This window comes from Pseudochaenichthys georgianus, chromosome 4 (genome assembly GCF_902827115.2).
Source record: "Pseudochaenichthys georgianus chromosome 4, fPseGeo1.2, whole genome shotgun sequence".
NCBI lineage: Eukaryota > Metazoa > Chordata > Actinopteri > Perciformes > Channichthyidae > Pseudochaenichthys > Pseudochaenichthys georgianus.
The window spans coordinates 46,315,729-46,339,664 of record NC_047506.1 but is presented as its reverse complement, the minus strand read 5'-3'; the positions used below and the strand labels follow the sequence as shown (position 1 = coordinate 46,339,664).

The 23,936-nt window shown below is 44.4% G+C and overlaps 1 protein-coding gene across 1 annotated transcript in view; it reads right to left on the bottom strand.

The window, feature by feature from the left end:
* Positions 1-5,394: 5,394 nt before the first annotated feature.
* rab3b (RAB3B, member RAS oncogene family) overlaps positions 5,395-23,936 on the bottom strand; it is a 111,862-nt gene continuing 93,320 nt past the window's right edge. The window contains exons 3-5 of the mRNA XM_034080797.1: positions 10,629-10,747; positions 10,420-10,544; positions 5,395-6,722 (exon numbers count right to left, since the gene is read on the bottom strand). Coding sequence (XP_033936688.1) covers positions 6,538-6,722; positions 10,420-10,544; positions 10,629-10,747 — 429 coding nt within the window. The 3' untranslated portion in view covers positions 5,395-6,537. The remainder of the gene's footprint in view (positions 6,723-10,419; positions 10,545-10,628; positions 10,748-23,936) is intronic.

Genomic DNA, 23,936 nt, shown 5'->3' with positions numbered 1-23,936 from the left:
TTCCCCCTCCCATCTTGTCTGTTACTGCTGATTGTGTGCACCCCTGCCTCCCAATTCCCAACCTGACACCATACGTCTCGGTGTGTTCTGTCTGGAGTCAGCCCCTGCTTCTTCCCCATTTCCTGCTCCTGTCCAGGATCCGTTCTCGGATACTCGTCTGTCTTTTGGAGGTCCACTTAGCCTCCAAAAGGCTCCTAAGAGAAGGAGTCGTAAGTCCAGGCTAGCAGCCCGAGCCCCAGAAGCCATGCTTTGGGCTCCAGTACAGGCCCCAGCAGTCATGGTTCCGGCTCCAGTACCGGCCCCAGCAGCAATGGTCCCGGCCCCAGCAACCATGGTTCAGGCCCTGGTTCCGGCCCCAGCAGCCATGGTCCCAGCCCCAGCAGCCATGGTACCGACTCCGGTTTCAGTTTCAGTTCTGGCTCTTCGGCGGACGCCAGCACCCTGTGTCCTGTCGGCGTACTGGCCGACTCCGGCTCCTCGTCACCTGTTGGCTCTCCGGCCGACGCCAGCTCCTCGTGTCCTGTCGGCGTACCGGCCGACTCCAGCTCCCTGTGTCCTTTCGGTGTACCAGCCGACTCCAGCTCCCCGTCTCCGGTTGGCTCTACGGCCGACGCCAACCCCCCGTGTCCTGCCAGCGTACCGACCGACACAAGTCCCCTCTCGAGTCCCTTCCCAAGTCCCTTCTCAAGTCCCCTCTCAAGTCCTCTCTCGAGTCTCCTCTCGAGTCACCTCTCGAGTCCCCTGTCAAGTTCCTTCTCAGGTCCCCTCTCGAGTCCCCTCTCAAGTCACATCTCGAGTCCCCTCTCGAGTCCCCTCTCAAGTCCCCTCTCGAGTCCCCTCTCAAGTCACCTCTCGAGTCCCCTCTCGAGTTCCCTCTCAAGTCCCATCTCATGTCCCTTCTCTAGTCCCTACTCGAGTGCCTACTCTATGTCCTGTGCCGTTGGGAGACCCGCTGACTACTTTTCTGCCGGGGGTCCTGCCAACTCCATGTCCTGTACCGTTGGAGGTCCAGCCGACACCTGTTTCGTCGGGGGTCCTGCCAACTCTGTGTCCTGTTCCGTTGGGGGTCCCACCGTCACCTGTCTTGCCGAGGGTCCTGCCAACTCCATGTCCTGTTTCGTTGTGGGTTCCGCTGAGTGTCCTGCCAACTCTGTGTCCTGTCCTGTTGGGGGTCCCGCCGACTACTGTTCTGCCGGGGGTCCTGCCAACCCCATGTCCTGTTCCGCTGGAAGTCCTGCCAACTCCGTGCCCTGACCTGTTGGGGGTCCCGCCGACACCTGCTACGCCGGATTTCCTGCCAACACCAGATCCTCTCCTGTTGGGGGTCTTGCCGACACCTGCCCCGCCAGGTTTCCTGCCAACACCATATCCTGTCCTGTTGGGGGTCCCGCCAACACGTGCTCCACCCTCGACACTTGCTACGCTGAGGGTCCTGCCGACACCAGCCCTTGTTTCATCGGGAACACCTGTCCCGGCAACACCGGTGATTATCCCGCTGACACCAGCCCATGTTCCGTCCAGGGTCCCGTCTACGTCTGACCCGCCAGGGGTTGCACCAGCTCCTGCTCTCGATCCCAGTGCTCTGGCGATCCAGCTGACAATGGACGGGTCCCATCGCGGCCTACGCCGTCTTCCTGCCCATCCTCCGGAGCTGTCCCGGCGCTGCCTTCCTGCCCGTCCTCCGGAGCTGTCCCATCGCTGCCTTCGCCCTCGAGTTCGGCCCCCTGAGTTCGGCCCCCTGAGTTCCCCAGCCGCTGCCTTCGCCCTCATGCCCGGCCCCCTGAGTTCGCCCGCTGTGGCCTTTGCCCCTTTTTGGCCTCTGCTTTGCCCCCAGGCCGTCCGCCCGAGTCCCCCTTCTCGGCCTCTGCTTTGCCCCCGGGCAGTCCGCCCGAGTCCCCCTTCTCGGCCTCTGCTTTGCCGTCCGCCCGAGTCCACCTTCTCGGCCTCTGCTTTGGCCCCGGGCTGTCCGCCCGAGTCCCCCTTCTCGGCCTCTGCTTTGCCCCCGGGCAGTCCGCCCGAGTCCTCCTTCTCGGCCTCTGCTTTGCCGTCCGCCCGAGTCCACCTTCTCGGCCTCTGCTTTGGCCCCGGGCTGTCCGCCAGAGTCCCCCTTCTCGGCTTCTGCTTTTCCCCGGGATGTCCGTCCAAGAATTTGTTTGATTGAAAATTATTAGTTTGTGTGCATTTAAGTTCTGGTTTTTCTGTCTGTCTTTGTGATTGATGTTGTTGGAAGGTTTTTTTGTTCAGAGGGATTTTTGTGTTTTTTCCTTGCTTTATTTTACTTTGTTGCTAGTTTTGCAATAAAAGTATTTTGAATTTGAATATTCTGCATTTGGGTCCTGTGTACCTTGCCCTCCAGCCGTGACAATTCAACCTAATATGGAGATCTCAACAACGGCTACCGGCTTCGTTAGCTGATACTGATTTTGGGTAATCCTGTAATTGAGAATGACCATCTTAACGTAGATTGTTAAACAGCTAGTTTAGCCACAGTGGCTGCATTACGAGTCGTTTTGTGTAGCCATTAACAAGCCAGTTAGCTTCGTCTAAACTCTAAGTCATGACATAACAGTTTTGTTTGATATACTTTGACATAAGGAGGCTCTCACCTTTGTTTCTGCCAGCTTAATGTTTATGGACGTAACAGTTTCAGTACAGCCGCCTAGCATTGGTTAGATAGCGGTTAGTCAAAACAAAGCCTGTGATTCGCTGAATGCAAATCAATCACAAACAAACGGGCTGTCTGATTGGTGGAATCTATGACGAGAGATTGAGTTTGACTGAAAAACACTAGTAGTTTATAATGAATACAACATTAATAAACTGAAAATATCCTAATATATTATTACTGCTATTGTTTATATAATATTTTATTATTTTGTATATGTTCAAACATGATATTTGATCTTTTATTGTACATTTCTACTCCTCACGTCTGATAATATATTTCTGTCTATTTTATTTCCGTCTATTTTCTTCATTCTAAAAAACTCACAGTTCATTTACTTTTTTCTTATAAAAGTTTCATACTTCCATCTTTTCAAAGGGAATGTAAAACCTTTTATATATGTTTTATTTATTTTTGTTTATTTTCATATATATTTTTCCTAATTTTATTTTTGGTGGCTTTTTCTTCAAGCACTGTCGGTCTGTATATGGTTTTAATGTTGTGTAATGTCAAGGAATGTATTTGTTACATTCACAAGTAGAGATAGAAGAGAGTGTTGAAACTATTTGAAAAAAACACAGACACTCAGGAAAAATAATTACATTAAAATGTTATTATTAAGATTGTTATTTCATTAAATTGCATCTATACTATACAAACATTCACAATATTTTGTGAGAGAAGGGAATTGTTAGACAACAAGTTTACATTAACTTTCTATATATTTTGTCCATGAAAAAACACAGAATAAAAAAAGTATTCATACTCAACACCATTATAATTTCTAAATCTATCATTTACAAATTCACTTTAAAAAAGAATCATATGAAGACAATGTCAATATTATTAATTTTGTTTTCATATCAGTATGAAGACACAAAACGTGGCAGCTATATAACAATTTGGCAGGCTATTGTTTTTTTCCAATATTCAATATTTAATAATAAATGCATACATATTTGTCTTCTTGTCTTCCCTTTTGTTATGGAATTCATTGTGAACAAACACGTACTGTATCTCAGCTGACATGACATGTTCAAAATGTCACACTTCCATCAAAGATACTGTACACAAACACAAAAAACCCTTACAAATGAACACTCAATAACTACCATGATAAACATATGCACCACGATGTTGGCTCTAATATCACATACACACCGCTCTCTCACACGCAAACAATTCTGTCTATGGGGGAAAAAAGAACAATGTACCTGCTCACATGTGTATAAAACACTCAGTATGGTGCTGGATTGTGTATTGGCTGCAGTGCCCAACCTCATCTGGGTTTTTAATGTATTTTTGTGCTATTTGTGCTATGTGTGCTACCTCTGGAAAACAGTAGAAAACTATGAAGTAATTTTGTGTCTCTGTGTAGTTGTTTGATAATAATAAACAACTACTAATAATAGATAACATTTCTATTTCGTGTTTCAAGGGACCCAAGGCCGCTTTACACGGTGAACAAACAAACAAACAAAAGGGGCAAATCATAACGTAAACAATTAAATAAATAGCAGTAGGAGTGGAAGCAGGGGGACTGTGATGGGTTAGGGGTCAATGGCCATGGTGAACCGGGGAGTTTTTAATGATGACTTGAAGATGGCCAGGGAAGCAGCATTGCGGATCTCTGCAGGATGTACATTCCAGATGGTGGGGGCCGCAACACTGAACGCCCTGTCGCCAGCGGGTGAATGGAGAGACTTGTAAGTGAGAAGGAGTGTTTTGAACTGAATCCGGGACTTGACCGGCAGCCAGTGAAAATGGAGGAGGGTGGGGATCACCCCCACCCTCCTCCATCTTCACTGGCTGCCGGTCAAGTGTTGCCAGGGCTTGGTGCAGGTGAGAAGCCTGGCGGCAGAGTTCTGGACGTATTGGAGCCTCTCCAGGGCTTTGCTGGGAACCCCGGACAGGACACCATTGCAATAGTCGAGGCGGGAGGTGATGAAAGCGTGTATTAGCGTTTCTGCCACAGAGTCAGAGAGTGAAGGCCGGAGTCTGGAAATATTTTTGAGGTGGTAGAAAGCCGATTTGGTGACAGATTTGATGTGCGCCTGGAAGGAGAGGGTGGTGTCCAGGATTACTCCTAGGTTGCGGACTTCAGTGGATGGAGAGATGGAGCACCCGTCAGGAGCAGGTCTCCAACCTTCCGGAGCTGCGCCTTGGGAGCCACAATCATGAGCTCTGTTTTATTGCTGTTTAGTTTGAGCAGGTTTGATGACATCCAGTTTTTTATGTCCTGTAGGCAGTTGACAAGGGATTTAGGGGGGACCTGAGTGGACGGTTTGGTGCAGAGATAGAGCTGTGTGTCATCAGCGTATGAATGAAAGCTGAGACCAAGTGGGAGCATGTAAATGGTGAAGAGGAGGGGTCCAAGCACAGAGCCTTGAGGTACACCTTTTGATGTACTATTAACAAGGGTTTCGAGGGAGTTGGTCTTATCTGTAATTAGGATCTGAAAGTAGTAAAACAAATTCTGGGCTTCCTGACTAGAATATTTGGTCAAGGCATAATTTATAGACATGTTTTACTTTTTGCTTTTTTTTAAAAGCAAAAAGTAAAACATGTCTATAAATTATGCCCACAGGGCACCATTAGACTTGTCTTGGATTTGACCGAGTCCTGTAATGATTTGGGCTGCAGGCCGACCCGGAAATATGCATTGGTGGTGTAGCCCTAAATTGTTTTTCAAGCCAAAAACAGCGCAAAGTAAGACCAGAAACAGTTGGTTAGGCTATGGGCATATTGTATTTGTGTGGACTCACTATTAGTAGCTATCTTTAAAGCAGCCTCACATAAAATACATATTGTTTTCACACACACATGTAAATAATATGTACACATGACCAAATATGTATATATGTTCAATTTTATTTTATAGTTATTTACCATTTTGTATGTGTATCTTTGATTTTATCCTTAATTGTATTAATACGTGTGAACCTGTGCTGTCCTGTTTTCCAATCTTACCCTGTTGCTGTTAAACTACTGAATTTCCCCACAGGAATTAATAAAGCTCCTACTTTTCTTATCTTATCTTATGTAATGTTTGGAAGGGTGACACCCAGATGAACGACTATGACCTGTAAACTTGTGAACATGAGCAGTTTTGGTGGTGAGTTTATTGTTGTGCTATACTTTGAGAGGAGAGGCTGTTTTTACCTTTGGACCCTGCTTTCAGCTCTGCTCACCAATGCACTTTTTGTATGAATCTAAAATGAAGCACTTCACTCAACCAATTATGAGGCAGTGTGTGCAATAGACAGGTATATGTCTCAAAAATGTACAAAACCAGAATTACTGGTACTTTCAACTGGAACTTACCAATGTCAGATAACTGGAGGTAATTTAATTATATTTTCAAATGAGTCTACTCATTACCTCTATGGAATTGTGGTCGTTTTGTCACATTATCTCCCTAATTGTATCCTCCTCTGTCAGACTACAACCCATTCCATAGTGGAGAAATCGTGTCATGTCCCTCAAATTAAATCTAAAAATGTAACATACACTTTAACTCTTTATCTTCTGAGCAGGTTTTTACTCTCCTATTTGCACAACATCTTCTGTTACCTAGCTTGGCTCTAAAACGTTTCTAATGCCACATTTAATTTTATTGGGAACACACTGCAACACTCACTCCTTCTCTTGCAAACATTGACCAACCTTGGGGACAAGAACAGGATTAAACTTGTAATATAAATCCCAGGAGTCATAGTGATTATTGATTGCTCACAGACATGTATTGAAGCAGGGAGAGTGAGTTGAGGAATGCTATAATATTTAAGTAGTATTTTTTTTTTTTTCAAAAGCTTATGGGGGGAAGCAGACAAGGCAACAGCAGAGGGATGTATGGATGACCGGATGGACGATCAGCAGCACTTCTGAGGTAGCTGGGCGGGCTTGTCGGCCAGTCTGGTAGTCTTGGTGCCAGGAGCGGCCGGCATCTCTACGTCCACGCGCTCTGACATCTTTACACAGATGATGTCCACCAGGCGCTCGAAGACCTGCTGCACATTGATGTTCTCCTTGGCGCTTGCCTCGTAGTACTCAAAGCCTGTAAAAGGAAACAGAAGGTTGAAACATTTGAGTGAATTCATGCAAATTGTTTGCAGGCTGATGTATATAAGTAGTAGTTCAAAAACTGTCAGAATCTGAATCAGTGGGAATTGACAAACTGTCTGATTTGGGTTTCATAAACATTGACCTGATACATGGGGCAAAAGCAAAGAGGGAATATAAATGTTTGTTTTCATGACGTTGACAACATATGAAAGAAAAAACGAAACGGCTTTATAATGTTATATTTAAAAGAAAAACTGGGCTAAACTGCTTATGTAAAATAAACTGGTACAGGAAAATCAGTTGAACTGGACAATTTTTTCACAGTTTTTCTGACATGCATGTGAGATTAATACTGGATAGTATAGAATTAAGAATCTCTAACTCCCCTTTCCTTGTGCAATGGCCTACACATTTAAGACTGTTTTTCTACTAAACTTGAGGTGTGGTTTTATCCATCTGAGCATCTCAAAGTGTGTTGGCTGTATTCAGATTCTTCTTCCTACTTTAAAATATCCATTTGTAACCTGGGATACCAAATGTTTGAAATGTAATCTGTTGCTGCTCACAAAACCCTTTGTTCTATCTTCCTGTACAGAGTCAAACTTTATACAGCAGACAAATGAAGCTTAGCGCAAGTTCAATAAGGAAGACCTAACACGAGTCACTTACACGTCACTCGATGGCTCCCTTCCCCCCTCATTAAATATGAGGGCGTCACCCCTCAGCAGCCAATAGCTGCACATGCTAAATTCCTTAAATGCCTGCTCTTCCTCCCTGTCAGTTGTCATTTGCAGATGACCGCATCCCGCCTCCACCCCTCTCGCCTCCAGTCTCCTCCAGGACAAAGCTAAACCTTCCCTCTTCAGACCGGTCTCACCTACTCAGCACCACCACCAGTGTCTAGACCCCGGGGATTTCATCGGAGCGGTGCTTTCCCTCCTGAATGATTATCCTGCAAACCGGGGCCTAATCGCCAAAACACCTTTACATTCTCCTGTTGTATTATCATGGCAATCATTTTATTCATATGACGTGTAAACAATAAATATGTAATTCTTACATCACGTCTCTCCAGTTTGAACTTCTTGTTTTAGTGTCTCAGCCAGCAACTTAGTTCCATGCAGTGGTGTTAAACCAGCATTGTGCATAATCCAAATACCTTTTTGGCCTTCGGCAAAAGGCAATACATTGTTATTATAAAGGTTTTCATTACCACACACCCCAGAGTGAAAGCATTTTCTACTACAGTTCACACTAGTTTAGCCGCTCTTTATTACAACACATGGATTTGTCTTCAACATATGCAATTTTAGGCAATGTAAGGGGGATCAGCTTGAGATTGGAGAATATCATGAATTGAGAAAATAATATTATATCGTTTAATAATAATAAAGCATACATTTGATGAGAAATTAAAAGCTGCTTTGTGTCCGAAATCAACCCCTCACTTATAATTTAGTTAGTTAATATTATCACAAATCAAAACTTTACATTTCCTATTTATTATAGGGCATATGATCGTTGAAAACGAGTCTGATGGATATTCTAGAATTAATAGCGATAAAAAAAACGTTTCAAATTAAAAACAGATTTTTATTAAATGTTGTATTTACAACGTTTAATACAAATCTGTTCTTAATTTGAAATGTTTTTTTTTATCAAACTAAACCCTGTTTTTGATACATTATCCTGTTTATTTTTTTTCCCTGTTGAGAAACATTGAGGGAGATTTTAAAACAAAAACTTAGTACCAGCGAATGCTAACACTTTACAGCTTGAGTAAGGTAAGTTAATATGAAACTCCCTCTTGAAGCCAAAATTGAGTACTGTTGTATAGAGTGATGCATTAACGAGTTCTAAAACACGGAAGTGAGTCAGCATTTTACTATTATGGGTTCCCTCGTCTCAGAATCAATGGGATTTCTCCATAGGATTTTGGAAAATAGCTGGAAATAAGGTCTGTGGTCGACACAAATGTAAGAAACGGATCACGTTTTGTTCTACGACATTAAATACATCAGCAGTGACCCCACTTGTAATTTTTGAAGAGTTTACGTGTCTGAAAAACGATGGTTGTTAACAAGTGGCTGAATAGGACTACAGAAGTTGTCGAGGACGTTGTACGTCACAGAGATGTTCACAAGTCTTTTTTTGCAAGTCCAAGTCAAGTCACAAGTCTTTGGTCACGAGTCCAAGTCAAGTCTCAAGTCTCTAAAAAAATTAAAGTCTCATGTCTCTTCTGGTTGTAATAAGCCTTCTATTGTCTGCTGCTATCCAGTCTGTTATACTGCACAGCTATATCTAAGAAATTCAAAGCACTTACTGTGTTATTATCACTCCTATATCTATTAGCATACAGTATCAGTACTGATTAGTTGTCACACTTTAGCTAAATGCAAACAACTTATAAGCAAAACACTTCAGAATCAGAAATCAGTATCACAAATACTTTATTAATCCCCCGCAGGGAAACTGTTAAAAGTACTTAAAAGCGGGTAATGATTAACGTTACCGACCTTTTTTATGTCATGTCAAGAGTTGGATGTCAACGCCACTCAACTCAAACAAGTGTGACAAGCAAACATTCACTCATCTTTTCAAATATTCAGTTACAAAGCTAGTAGCAAGCTAAGTTAACATTACATAGCTGATGCTGAGCTAAACATGTTTGCTAACTGTCCATATGCGTTAATGTGACTGACTCCGGGTGAGTTTTCAAGTGCCTGATGAAATTCGACGTTGTTGCGCCAGCATCCTTGATTTTGATATTACAGACTTTGCAGTGTGCGCTTCTTTTGTTGGTGCCGCCGGCGTTTTGTTAGAAGTGTTTGTAGTTGAACCTAATTACAAGCGGTACAGACGCAGGTGTGCCGCCGGTCGCCGTTGTGTTACTACGAGGTAGTAACAGAGGCGCGCACGTCTGCGTAATCAGCCCGGCTAAAGTAACTGGATGGCCTACCTGCCTGTCAGCCTTCCATCTGGGCACAAACTTATCTCGTGCCCTCATTGGTCATGTGCGCGTTCGTGTGTGTTGGAGGAGGCGGGCTCTATAAGGAAGTAGCAGCCTCTAGCAGATTATCTCCGGTTGTGTATTTTCGAGCCGGTTTCTCTCAAATGTACCTACCCCACCTTTAATACGCCAAAAATAGATAACACAATGATTGTTCACAAGTCCCAACACACGAGTCCAAGTCGAGTCTGAAGTCTTTTGGTCACGAGTCCAAGTCAAGTCTGAAGTCTCTGTGTGTGCGACTTAAGTGCGACTCGAGTCCGAGTCGCAGACTCGAGTCCCCATCTCTGGTACGTCATTACGCCGAACACGTAATCACTCCCGCTAAGTTTGTTTGCCCCTGTTCTGCTTGAAAGCAAGTACCTGCGCTGCAAACTGTTAAAACAAACATTTCAAGTTGTACAGTTTTGAATGCGTATTTTTATATCTTAAGTTGGCGTGACGTTGAAGTCGTGCGACCCTGCTGTACTCTGCTGAAGTTAGTTTATAGCATAACTTTAGCATTTTGCTTCTGGCGATTAGATTTATGATTCTAAAATTCTAAAAGTAGGGTAGACATGTGGATATTAGTCGGCTGATCAAAACATGCATTTTTATTTCCGGGTCGGCCTACACAAATATGTCATCCCTGCACCACTCTATAAAGATACTAAGTAACACTCATGTGGCAACATCTCACCTAACTGGTCTGCAAGGTGTTTTCCCTTCTCTGCAGGTATGATTCTCTCCTCGTCCATGTCGCACTTGTTACCCACCATGATCACCTGGGCATTATCCCATGAGTACGTCTTAATCTGGGTCGCCCTGTAAGTACATTTTAAATTAGTTATTTTGATAATCAAACACACAAAAACAGCATACAGACAAGCTTCCAGGACAATCACTTACCAGTCCTGGACAGCGTTGAAGGACTCCTCATTGGTTATGTCATACATTAGTATAAAGCCCATGGCGCCACGGTAGTAGGCAGTGGTGATGGTGCGGTAACGCTCCTGACCTGCCGTGTCCTGAAAACAAAAAAAAGACAGCCGATCAGACACAATCAGATTTACTTCTAAAGCTGCATTCACATGATTCACAATTTTGTCTTTGCTCACCAAGATGTTGGGCACTATTTTCAACTGCTTTGGTGTAAACAGCTAGCTAAGTTTTGTCAGCCTCTCCTGAAATGACTGACCCAACTGTGCTTCACCCTAAAACTCCTTATCGGGAAATGTGCATCCTTCTGCTTATAAATGTTGTGGAAGTGTGTGCTGTTTTTGAAAGTGGTGCACAGATAAATGTATTGTCTCTGTGTCACTACAAGCCTTTCTCCCAGAGGTCCTGCCTCATTTCCAGCCATCAGTTGTGACATTTGTGGTTGGTATTGGGCTGGACACAAACCTGTGATCGTTGATCCCTGTCCAGATAAACATCACCAAGTGATTATACACTTCCTGGTTGCAGACCTAGCTTCAGAGGAGGTCCTGCTAGGCCATCTAACTGGTCCATTCCAAAGCAAACCCAGAGTATGGTTCTAATCGCATGGGGCAGTTTGGCAAAGAGGTACTATGTTTCCAGTCACAAAGCAAGCCACTATCACGAGAAGTGAGAGTAGACCAACCAGTTTTAGTGGAGCCAGGGCCGCAGTACATAGTACCAGGCCTCACTAGTTTAAAAGAACAAATGAAAGGGGAAGTCATGCTTAGCCCCACCCAGGGTTTTGTTGAAAAACTGAAACTGCTGGTAGCCCAATACCTTGTGGAAACTCAATGCTCTAAGACTGTGCCCTACGCATCTTCAATCCCGTTAACGTTCCCATAACTATCAAGAAGGGGGCAGTTGCAGGTTTTCTTTAACCTGCCTAGGCTGTACAGCCTGAAGACACTACAGTCCAGCCAGGGCAGACTATAATTGAACCTCCCATGGTCCATAGTAAGAGAAACAAGTAAGTGCCAAAAAGCAGATACAAAATAGCCTGGAGGCAGGACTGGCTCTCCGCAGTCACAGCAGCTGGACGTTGCCTATGGTGATGGTCTGCGAAAAGGATATATATAGGATACCTAACCATTACCCCACATCCAAGACACAATAATAATATATTGGGAGGGATGAAACCCTCTTTAATGGTTACACATGCAGAGTGTACAGTACACACAGTGAAATGTGTTCTCTGCATTTAACCCATCCTAGTACCAGGAGTCTAGTACTAGGAGCAGTGGGAGTGGGGGGGGGGTTGTCTGGAGCCTTGCTCAAGGGCACCACAGCAGGGCAGGAGGTGAACTGGCACCTCTCAAAGTAGCAGTCCACAATCCATACTTTAAGTCTGTTTGGGGACTTGAACCGACGACCCTACAGCTCCCAGTCCAAGCCCCTATTTTTATTTATTTTTGTATCTTTTATTATATCAAAACATATTTACATTTTGCACACATTATAATCCACCTTACCGATCCCCAAGGCTTCCTACCAATTTAGTTGCATCTCAATCTCAGTTTTCATAGATATTATTCCTGCATACACATCACCATCTCTCTATTACACACATTAATTAATGCTTTCCACCTACACCTTCCTTCACATCTCATATCATCACACACATCAAGACAGACCAGAATTAGGTCCCGACCCATCTTCCACATCAATTTGTTCCCCCCCATTTCCCTTATCTTCCTTTTCCTCTTGCTCAACCTCCCAACCCGTACCTTGCATCACATTTCTAATTCCACATATTCCCATCCCCACCGCCCATTCCCTACGTCTTCCCGAGTGGTTTCTATTAGCTCTGCTCTTTTCCTTTTCCACCTTTCCCTCCATTTCGCCATTGTTTCCCCCTTCCACCCCCCATACGGCCTTTGCCTAACCCTGAGGCGATGTACATTCTCCTCACACTCCACCCAGTCACCTTCCTTATTTACCTCCCCTATATTTATTGATATTCGCTTCCAACCCTTGAGCTCCTCCCTCCTCTTTTTTAAGGCTTCTTTTTCTTGTCCCTCTTTTAAATTCTTCAACCTCTTCTCAAAATTAATGTCCTTTATCTTCTGTCTCCTCTCCACCTGATCCTCAGTCCCACTCTCCTCCCTCTCACTATCCCCGCTACACCAAACATCATTCAAACTCCACTCATCGCTCGATTGTCCTTCACTATCTCCCACCTCCTCTTCCTCTTCCTTCTCCTCCCCCTCCCTCACTTCCACGTCATTATTCCTCTTACTCTCCTCTAACTCAATGGTGTCCTTTGTATGCCTTAATATCTTCACTCTCATAAGTTCCTCCTCCCTCTGTCTCTGCTCCTCCTCATCTTCGTCCATCCTATCCCCCATCCTTTCCCCCCGTCTCCGCATCCTTTCTCCCCCCTCCCTTACTTCCTCACCTCCTCCACCATCTCAACCGCCACCTCATTTTCTCCCTCATTTCCCACCTCTTCAGCTTCTCCTCCCCCCTCAACCTCCTCCACCTCATTTTCTCCCTCACTTCCCACCTCTTCAGCTTCTCCTCCCTCCTTCTCACTCCCCTTCATCCTCTTTTTTCCCTTCCTCCCCCCATCAGGCTTCAAACTCTCCACGCTTTCCCCCTCCACATTGGCCGCATCATCATTCCCTTCATTCAACATCACATCATCACTCTCACCCTCTCGTGGTCTTTTTTCCCCAGCCTCCCCCCCCCCATCCATCCTCCCCTCATTTGTCTCCCCCCCCTCTTCAGGCCCATGCCCAGACCCCCTCCCTCCTGATTGGGGGGAGGCCTAGAAGCGGGGCCCTCCGGGGGGGGGAAATAATATTCCTTTCCCTCCCTCTTCCCTCCTTTCTTTCCCCATCCCACAATTCCTCGCTAAATGCCCCGTCCCTTTGCATCTATGGCATATTATGGCCGGGCACTCTCTGAAAATATGTCCAGGTCTGAGGCAGTTCCTGCAGACCTGGCTCTGCCCATCATGCCTAACATTAAGGTATTCCACTCCCCCCACCCCTTCAAACTTAGTTGAGTAAGGGAGGGATCTTATCTCACTCCCAAACTCCACCCTTACAAATCTGGTGCCATCTGCAATCTTTGTCCCCGGGCTGTACCTCCTTATCACCTTTGACACAGGTTTCACCCCCCACTCCAACAGTTTCCCCAAAATCACTTCATCCCTTAAATATACAGGTACATGCATAAAAGACACAATTGTGTCATTTTTCACCAGTTCCCAAGCTTCCACCATAATCCATTTCACCCTCAGCCCTTTCAACAGCATGTCCTTCCCCACCCACGTGTTCATTACTTCATACTCTCTTTCCCCTTTCACTCTACACCCCAAAACTCTCCCACACATCTCCTGTATCCCCACTAATAATTCCCGACTGTTAATTTATTTACTCCACCTTCCACGAAAACTTTCAGGGTGAGTTCCGCCAGATAGTCCACATCCGCTGCATCTTCCTCCTGTCCCTCTTCACTCGTTTTCTCCTTTCTTTCATTATTTTCCTCCTTCTTCTTCTCCTTGCTCGACCCTGCGTTGATTCCCCCGTCAGTTTTTTCGCTTTCCCTTCTCTTCCCCGCGTTATCTCGTTTTTCCCCGTCTGCTTTCTCACCGCCGCTGCCCATTTCCGTGTTTGCTCAGTCAGATTTCTGCCTCCTCACAGACGGCCCTTCCTCTGGATTCTGCTTTTCCTCCTCTTTTCTCTTTTGCTCTCGCTCCTCCCGTCTTTCCTTCAGTGAAAACACCTTTATTCCCTCCTTCTCACCCGCTTTCACGCTGCCAGCTGTAACTGCTGCAGCAGCTGCGGCGGGGGTCGGCAGCTTCTCTCCGGTTTTTACATCTTCCATTCTCTCACTTTCGCCTTTTCTCTCCTTCAGTGTCTTCTTCTTTATCACCTTCTCCTTCCTCTTCTCATTTCCCACCTCTATTTGATCAGCTTTATCTCCTTTCTCTGCCGTTAATCTTTCCTCCTCCTCCACTTCCGCATTCTTCATGTCAGCTGTCTGCATTCCAGGAAGCACTTCTTTCATTGCATGCCTCCTCGCCATTCCAGCTAGTGGGAAGTTTAACCACTCAAAATCTCAAAACATTTATCCAAACGTAACTTCCAAACCCACAATACACGCCACCATGCACCAAACAATTCCTCCTCTCCTCAGACCCGGCGGCAGACATACGTCTCTGGGCGGGCATTTGATGTACCAGGGCGGGCCCACCCAAAAACTGAATTGTGAAAGAGCTGACATGCTGAAAACCCAACCCCTGCAGGGGGGTCTGGGGAGATTCTCCCCCAGGAGATTTTTTGAAATACTAACATAAAATACACATTCTGGTACTCTCTTGAGAAGAAAAATAAATACATCTATTACTACACGACATATTTATAAAAATGAATGCCATTTCAGTTTTTTGTTACTTTGTTCTGAAAGCTGAACCTGCTGCTCCTCACTGAAGAGGGAAGAGGCTGTGAATTACTTTACATTGTGGATAAGGGTGGATAGCCCCCATTGTTCTGTGTGTCAACATGAAAGTCAGCCCACACATCAATCATCAAACCGTGGGGTCTTATTTAATTACGTGTTGATTTCTATCAACACGTAATGTTGTATCGATGTATATAGAGATGTACTACAGCGAAACTATTCTCCGTCGGGACTTCCTGCAACAACACCACGTCGTTATCTTGATTCTGATTGACCAGAAGACATTATCAAAGATGTTCTATTGAGAAGATGATCACTACGTGACAACAGTTTTCAAACCGTTTCTAGTCTTCGGTATTTCCAGACAAGTGGCTGCTGAAATCAATCTTACTAACTGCTGTCTGTGCAATTTACTCCGCGCGAGTTGGCGGACTTTATTTAGCTTACTTTAAAATCATTTTTCATGGTGGGGCTAAGCCATTTATTGGTATGGCTGTAGCCTACCCAAGTATACCCTGGCGCCGCCACTGAACATAATAATAAAACAATTAAAATGTTGTATTCAGCCCTGATTAAAACAGCGGGCCCAAATCCTGGATGGTCGGGCCCAAATCCTGGATGGGCGGGCCCGGCCCCATGGGGCCCGCCCATGACGCCGGGTCTGCCTCTCCTCCTCCTCACATCCACTCTGCGCTCCTAGTGTCTCAGAGTGGTATGGCGCAAGCCCCTACTGACTGAGCCACTGCCGGACCAGGGGTTAGGACAAGATCCTCTCCTCTCCTCTGGCCCTGTTTTCTGAAAAGCCCCGGATGTTTCACTTAAAAAAAAAAAAAAAAAAATGTTTGGTTGGAAATGTCTCAGGAGTAATGTGCAGTACCGCAGTCCACCAGAGAGGCAGCCGCTGCGGGACATTAGCCTGCATACTGCGTAGCCTTCCCTGCCCTGAAGAAGAAGTGATCCTTCCTAGTGCCTGACGAGTTTTAAGCTAATAGCCTATAAAGTTATGGATATTAGAAAGTTATTTTCAGCGAAGCAGGCCCCACAAGCTGCAGCAGCAGCAGCAGTATCAGCAACTGACAACAATGTCATCACCAGCAGTGAAGAAATGGATGATGTTTCAGGTGTGTGAATCTAATGGCGCATTTCCACTGCAGCGGGTAGCCCCGTTTAAGCGTCCTGGACCGTCCTCAAGCGGCCAGGCCAGTTTTTGGTGGCATTTCCATATAGCCTAGTACCGGCTAGCGGGTACTTTTTCTCTCTTTTTCCGGCCCCATAAAATCGTGGTTCTATCAGACCAGGCCAGGGCTGTGACGTCAACACTCGACTGCTGATTGGTCAGAGAGAATCGTCACAAGATCGCGCACGAGATCATCCCTCGCGTCACATATATATCAAGAAGCAAGCTTGCAGCATTTTGTAAACGGAGGAGCTACAAAAATGGCAACGTCGAAGAAAAGCACACCGTGGTCGACCGAGGAGGTGACGACGTTCCTACATCTCATTGGGGATGATAAAATCCAGCGGGAGCTCGACGGAACAACTCGAAATGTGAAAGTGTTCCAGGATGTCTCTGCACAGATGTCCGAGCGCGGATTTTCGAGGACTTTCCTGCGATGTAGGGAAAACGGCAACGGCTTTACTGGAGTCCCTGCAAGATACGCTCACTTCTAACAAAGAAGTCTATTTTATCCTTACATTAATGTTCGACAACCCGTGCTTTTATGGAGCCCCGGAGAGCTACATAGCTAGCTAAGGCAGATAGCCTAGGCAGATAGCCTTAGCTAGAGCTATTGTTTGCTAACACCATATGTGCCATTGTTTACGTTCAGTTTTTCTTTTCTATAGTTGTTGTTCCTATTTAGTATTGTGCTGTAGTTTGTGGAAGTAACCAGTCATGTTGCTGTTCTAGATGATTACATTGGGACTCGTGAGGAGGAACATTCCCGAACAACGGGTGATGGCAGTGTTCCGTCCACATCGTCAGTGAATCCAGAACGGACCCCAGCCGAAGAATCGACACCAACTCAACCACCAACACCGAGTGCCATCACGACACCGCAGCGTGTGGTTCTGTGTAAGAAATAGAAATGGCAAAACGACTGGAATTGTTTTTTTGTTTTTTTAAACCGTGGATCATCCATCGTCAGTAATTAAAATAAGCTATACCACTGTGTGGAAATGCTCTGTTTCAAGTAAAGTCTTAGCTAGTAAGCAGCTAGTACAGTTGTGTGTGACATCCGATCATATACATATATTTATATTCATTATCAACAGGCATCAACATAATGTAATTCACTTTCACAATCATTGTAAACATCTAGGGCCAGAACTTTCTTTAGTTCCCCTTTCTGTTGTTCTGTTTATACATGTTATTCTTATATCCTTGTGTGACCTGTACCTGTCCTGTGTGTTTTCCTTATTGCTAATTATTATCTTATTGTCACCCAGGCAAGAGGAAACGAGGAGGAGAGGATCGGGCCCAGCAGGAACGGCACCATGACTGGGCAGCCGACGTGGCCCGTCTCCTCCCTGATACTTCAAAAAACCTTAATAGTACATATTATATATTTTTTATCTAGTTAATTTTTAAATGCAACATTTGTACTTCCTTGTTTATTTATTTTCTTTCAAATGTTCATTTTATATTTACAATTACATGTATATTTATGCTGGCTGCAATACAGTTTTACATTTTTTATTTGTATTGTTTAATGGCATGCCTTTTTGATACAACATTTGTATTTTTATACTGCCATCAATAAAGTACTTCTTTGACTTATCTTATCTCTTGTTGATAATGAATGGCACCCAACAGAAAAAAATCATAAACATACATGAATTTATAAAGCAATAACAAACACCATCAGTTAGGAAAAAGCCCCTTACTTTTAAGAGATTTAAAGCAAGAAATTGAGTTTGCTAGCTTGAGGTCCTCCTCTAAAACATTATTACATGTTTATTTTGTAATGGTATTAAGAATACATAATACATGTAGAAATTGCTCAATTGTAATACCCTCGTTCTTCTCGACTCAAACAACACATTCCTTATATATTTCAAAGACGAGAACAAAATAAACCTATAACCCATTCAAGCTTTTAACATGTCTAGCCTCCATCCATGTTTACAATTGTCCACACTTTTTTTACACTTGCATTTATGAATATAGTTTTGCTGTGTTTTACACTTTAGTATTTATGTTTATAGTTAGCTTTGATATTTGCTTAATTGATTAGAAAGATTTTCTTTTCATGATCTGATATTTCCTCAAATGTTCTTATTATGGGGCAGTACTTACTGGTGCTTGAAATTCAAATATTCAATTCAGATAATATTTGTTTAAAACATTTGACAAACACATGTATATGAAAAAAAAAGGATTTATTTATGTTCAATACAATGAATACAATACAATGCTTGCTGTGATCACTTTCCTTCTTGCTGTGATAACAAGCCACACACCAAGAAACAAGTAAACGATCGCTTACACATCCTCCATTGTTGTGTGTGTTTTGTGAGTTGTGTCGCATTGAAAATGACGCCACTGCAGTTTTACCCAGCGTCGCTCCGACCAAAAAGCTGATCGCCCCGCCTACACTGCGTTGCTACCCCAGGTCCTAAACTGTAATGGAAATGCGCCACGGCCTCGGCCGGCCAGCGAGGCAGCCCGAGGCCTGAGCGAGGACGCTTATGGCGCGTTTCCACTGCAGCGGGTAGCTCGCTTTAAGCGTGCCGAGCCGTGCGGGCCCCGTTTTTGGTTGCGTTTCCACTTGGCCTAGTTTTGGCCCGGGGCTACTTTTTCACCTTTTTTCTGGCCCGACTAAATCGTGGTTCTAGGGCCAGGAACAACCAGGCTGAGTCGGGCTGAGTATGCTAAACTAGAGAGAGGATCGCTGGCAAGGGGGCTACAACTACAACAAGATGAACATATTTGACCGTGATTTAATTGTAATACACGTTTCAAAATGATGCCGAAGTAACAACATACTGATACCGGTTAGTAAAAACCATGAATTAATGCTTTGACAAGTCTGCAGACAGACGGCAGGCGAAAAACCCTTTTAAAATGCGTGTTTTCTAAATGTAGCTTGGCTAAGCTAACGTTGTATATGCTCCGACCGTCCACACTCACAGCAACGGCCTATACAGACATAAATAAAGCAGCGACTGTATTCACCATGACACAGGCAGTCTGTGGTTTGTACTTGTTTAACTTTTGTCTAGTTTCTGAACAGATATGAAGAGCTGTGAGCTCTGAGTGCTAAGAGCTAACGGCTGTGTTGTGTTTTGGGGCGCTCATTGAAGATGACGTCACGGCTCCGCCTACACTGTGTTACTATAGTTACTGCCCCAGTTCCTAAACTGTAATGGAAACGCAGCATTAAAGTGAGCCGGGCATAATAAGGCCTAACCAAACCGAGCGAGGCCGAGCGAGGCCGAGCGAGGCCGAGCGAGGGCTGCAGTGGAAACGCGCCATTAGGGACGCTTAAACGGGGCTACCCCGTTGCAGTGGAAATGCGCCATAATGGTGATATCTGCACTCTGGTTGAAGTAAGAAGTGAAAAATAGTGATGTACTGTAACGTTAATCTTATAGCTAGTAAACATGGAGTAACCAAGGCAAGGCAAGTTTATTTATATAGCACCTTTCAACACAAGGCAATTCAAGGTGCTTTACAACAATGAAAGACATTCAGACAAAGGCATTTAAAAACAGTAAAAGATAATAAAAGAAACATTAAAAGAAAAAATACATGAATAAAAAGTTACAGTGCAGTTTAAGATATGCATAGTTCACACAGAAGTTCCACTTTACTGATGAACACAACAGCTCAGTTTAAATTAAAAGCAGCAACAAAAAGATAAACCACACTAAGTCAATACCCTTATATGCAGTGATGTACCTGAACGCGTTCAATGAACGATCGTTCATGAACGCGTTCATATTTTGGGCGTACTGTATTTCCGCTAGATGAACGTAATTGAGAACGCGTTCATTCTCAGCGCTGTATAACGGCGAGAAATCTCGACCGCAAAAAAATTAAACAAGCGAGTGCCTGTTTTTCCTGGCCAAGGTCAGGGTCCTTGAACACAACACGAGCCTAACGTGTCATCACGTGGTATATGTCTCGACTGACAGGGGTGCAGTTCTGACGGAGAGCACCAGAACGCCACTCCAGCACTTCAGAAATTGCAGTACCGATAAGTCCATACACATGCCGCAGTTTCTGCGTGTCTGTGTCTTTAGTTGAAAGCCCAGTGGCGATCTGCTCATCTGTCATACATCTGCCACAAAAGCAGCGAAGAAGACTTCTCGCGCATGGTTGCCCTTCTGTTTATACTCTGCTCTGGCTCTTTTTCTCCCTCCCCGAGGCAAGCGTTTGCTCCCGCTGCTGTAATTCAATGCAATCCCTCCCTCGCTGTAATTCTCTCCGGTAGTCCACCAGCAGATGACAAACACCCTCCTCTCCGGCTCTTCCAAGGAACGAGGGGACCTTGCGGCAGAGTTTCAGTTAGATTTTTATTTCGCCGGTCAACATGTCCGTTAAAGTTTAATTACAAAATTAAAATTAAAATTAGAAAAGTGCCGGTCAAAGGTCTTCTTTGTTATTTATTGAGCTTTAAAACAAATGAATAACGACTCTATATAATAATATAAGAATAAAACACTGAGGACGGAGATCTCTTTTTCTCCCCCTATTCTCCCCGCTGCAGCCTAGCAGCTGATCTCAAAGCACGCTCCCCTCTCCTGCAGGGGGGCGTGGTGCAGCTCACAGAATCAGCCCCCTGCAAAGACAGCGCTGGAAAGAGCAAATAGAGCGAAATGAGGCATGGCTAAAATGCAGGATCTGTTTGGTATTTTGAAAGAAAAACTATTTATATACTTTATATAGGTATGGCCCTACAATATATTGTTCAAATATAGCATGATATGTCCCCTTTAAGGTATTATTAAGGTAGGGTTAATGTTGCTCTCAAAGTGCACCAGATTGATGCTTTTAACTTCAATATTTAAAAAAAAAAATCTTCCCGGAGGGAGCATGCCCCCAGACCCCCCTAGAGGAGGCGACGACCCCCCTAAAGGATGTTTGGTCCACCCCCCACTTGTAAAAAAAAAGCACTTTACCCCTGCACCCCCCCCCCCCCCCCAACAACTCCTGGGCTAAGCCCCGCATCTCCTACAATCCTAAATCCGCCTCTGGAGTGCATGCTGGCATCTGGGAGTCGTAAACTGACCAAAACTGTAATGAATAACTGCACTACACAATGGTGAACTGCTGGCCATGGTGGAGTTTACATCACACTTTCGGCAGTATCTCGAGGGCCAGCCCTTCACAGTGCGCACTAACCACAGCAGCCTTTGCTGGCTAATACAGATGAAAGAACCTGAGGGACAGCCTGCCAGGTGGATGGAGAGACTTTGAGTTTGTCAATCATACCGGCCGGTTACACGGCAACGGAGAAAACCTCTCGAGGAGACCTTTTCGCCAGTCTTGTTCATGTAAGATGCCATGCCCCTCCCGTGAGCTTTATTCATCATGCTGTGCAGTTCCAGTTGGACTCTGACATTAACCAGGTCACGCTGAGACCAGTGGGGGAAGAGAGATCCTCAGCTTCCACAGCAGCGAGTCCAATGGGGGTAGGTGAAGCGTCACCTGCTGAAATAGACAATGTAAATTATGAAAAAATCTACCTGACTATGTCCAACAACACTACTGACCTATTCTGCGGCTAGAGTCCATAGGAACTGCGGAAAGCTAAGGAGACTGATCCAGATATTGGCCCTATCAGGACATGGATGGAGGCCAGCAGTGTGTACTTACCATGGGTAACAGTCTCCCCATGCAGTCCAGCAAATAAGACACATTTGAGCCAGTGGATACGTTCTTTTTTGGCAAACTGTAGTTCTACTGCTTAGACAACACACAGTTTAATTCACAAGTTGTGCTGCCTCACGTCTACCTCCCAGATATCATGAAACAAATACCTGGGCAAATAGGCTGACATGTTGGTCAGGAGTGCACAGTGGCTCGGCTACAGACCAGAATTGTACTCTCTAACTGCAGCACCTGTACTAGCTCGCATCCAAAGCCAGGCACCTCAAGACGACAAAAGCCTCCATAGGCTGTCAGAGTAAGAGCCATCATGGAGCGCATTGTCCTGGATATCAAGAGGCCACTGAATGAGACAGCACAAACTGGATATGGGTCAAGCCCAGCCTTTGAAATGGATCCTGCAGACCCTACCCTGGGTCTATCTCAACTGTTCGCCGGAGTCGGCACCGTCGGCAGCGACTCCTCAATTTTTGAAACTTGAAGAGAGCAGGTTTAATACCTAATGCTGTGATTAAAGCTGTTTTTCTTTCTTTGGTATATGCAATTAAAGGTAATATTTTGAGTAATAGAGAATTTCAGTTTTCAGACTTGCTTTTTCCGGGTTTCTTTATGCTCCACTGTGATATATGAACAAATGCTATATAATATACACCATATAGACAAAAGTATTGGGACACCCCTCTGAATCATTGAATTCAGTTTCATTCAGTCCCATTGCCACAGGTGTATACAATCAAGCAGTCTGCCTTTACAAACATTTGTGAAAGAATAGGTTGTTCTAAAGAGCTCACTAATTTCTAACGTGGTACTGTAATAGCGGGCCCGGTGCCACGAGGGGGCAAAAGTGGGCATTGCCCCCTCAGTTGTATTCTTTGCCCCCTCACTTTGAGCATCATTCATCCATCAAAAAGTACAATAAATGTCACAATTATTAAATAACTTTAAATAATTATTTTCCCCAATACACGTCACTATGTTTAGATCAGATATGTGGGCAGGCAGTCAAGCAATGTGTAAAAAAAGCCTCAACCCCAAGTGAGCTTGTAGTCTTAATGTTAGCGTGTGTGCTTAGCTGTAAACACAGCACACAACCCATATTGGATGGGTGACCAAAACGTCCCCATTTTCCGGGCAGAGTCCCCGTCTTCGGTGGCCGGTACCCGGTTGAAAATGTTCCCGTTTTTGAATGTGCGTTAAAAAACATAGAGCAAGGGGAAATCAATTACATGTCAGTAAAAACAGAGTAACAGTGTTGTGCCTGTTTGTACCTGTTCGCTAAGTGTGGGAATGAATATTAAATTAGTTAGATTTTCCCAGGGGGAAATTCATTTCCACAGCACTGTTGTGGTAATCTGTATTATATAAACTGTATTGGTATGAGCGTCAGCTAGTGACGGATTTTGGAACATTGATTTGATTTGTCCCCAGGGGGAAATTCATTTTCACAGCACTGTGAAAACAATATGACCACACATGATGGTTACTTGTTATTATTTAGGGCTACAATGGATGGATCAGGTTTTTGCCAAAGCGAGCCCTTTTACTAGAATAATAATATGTTATGTATTATATCAACCGTACAGTTACAGTACAGTACAATGAGCGACATCTAGTGACGGATTTTGGAACATTGATTTGATTTTTCTCCAAAAAAAAAATCAGGGGACTTTATTATTACATTTTTAATCTGTGTCTGTCCATTTGGTGTAGTATTTGATCCAATATTACATTTGGTTTATATGTTAGTCACTTTCTTGTGAAATGCCAGGTTTTAGGCCTTGATTTGAACATTCAATCCTGAAAATAAAAAATCCATCCATCTTCTCCCGCTTGGAAAATAAAAAATCAACCAGATTAATGATTCTTTAATCCTGACCTGACTAGAGGTAAGTAAATCTGTATAGGAAGACGAGTTAAGGGATAGAGGAGAAAAGGTTATGGTATAATTACAGAACCTGACCATTTATAAATTGAGGACATCAATGTTAGTCTGT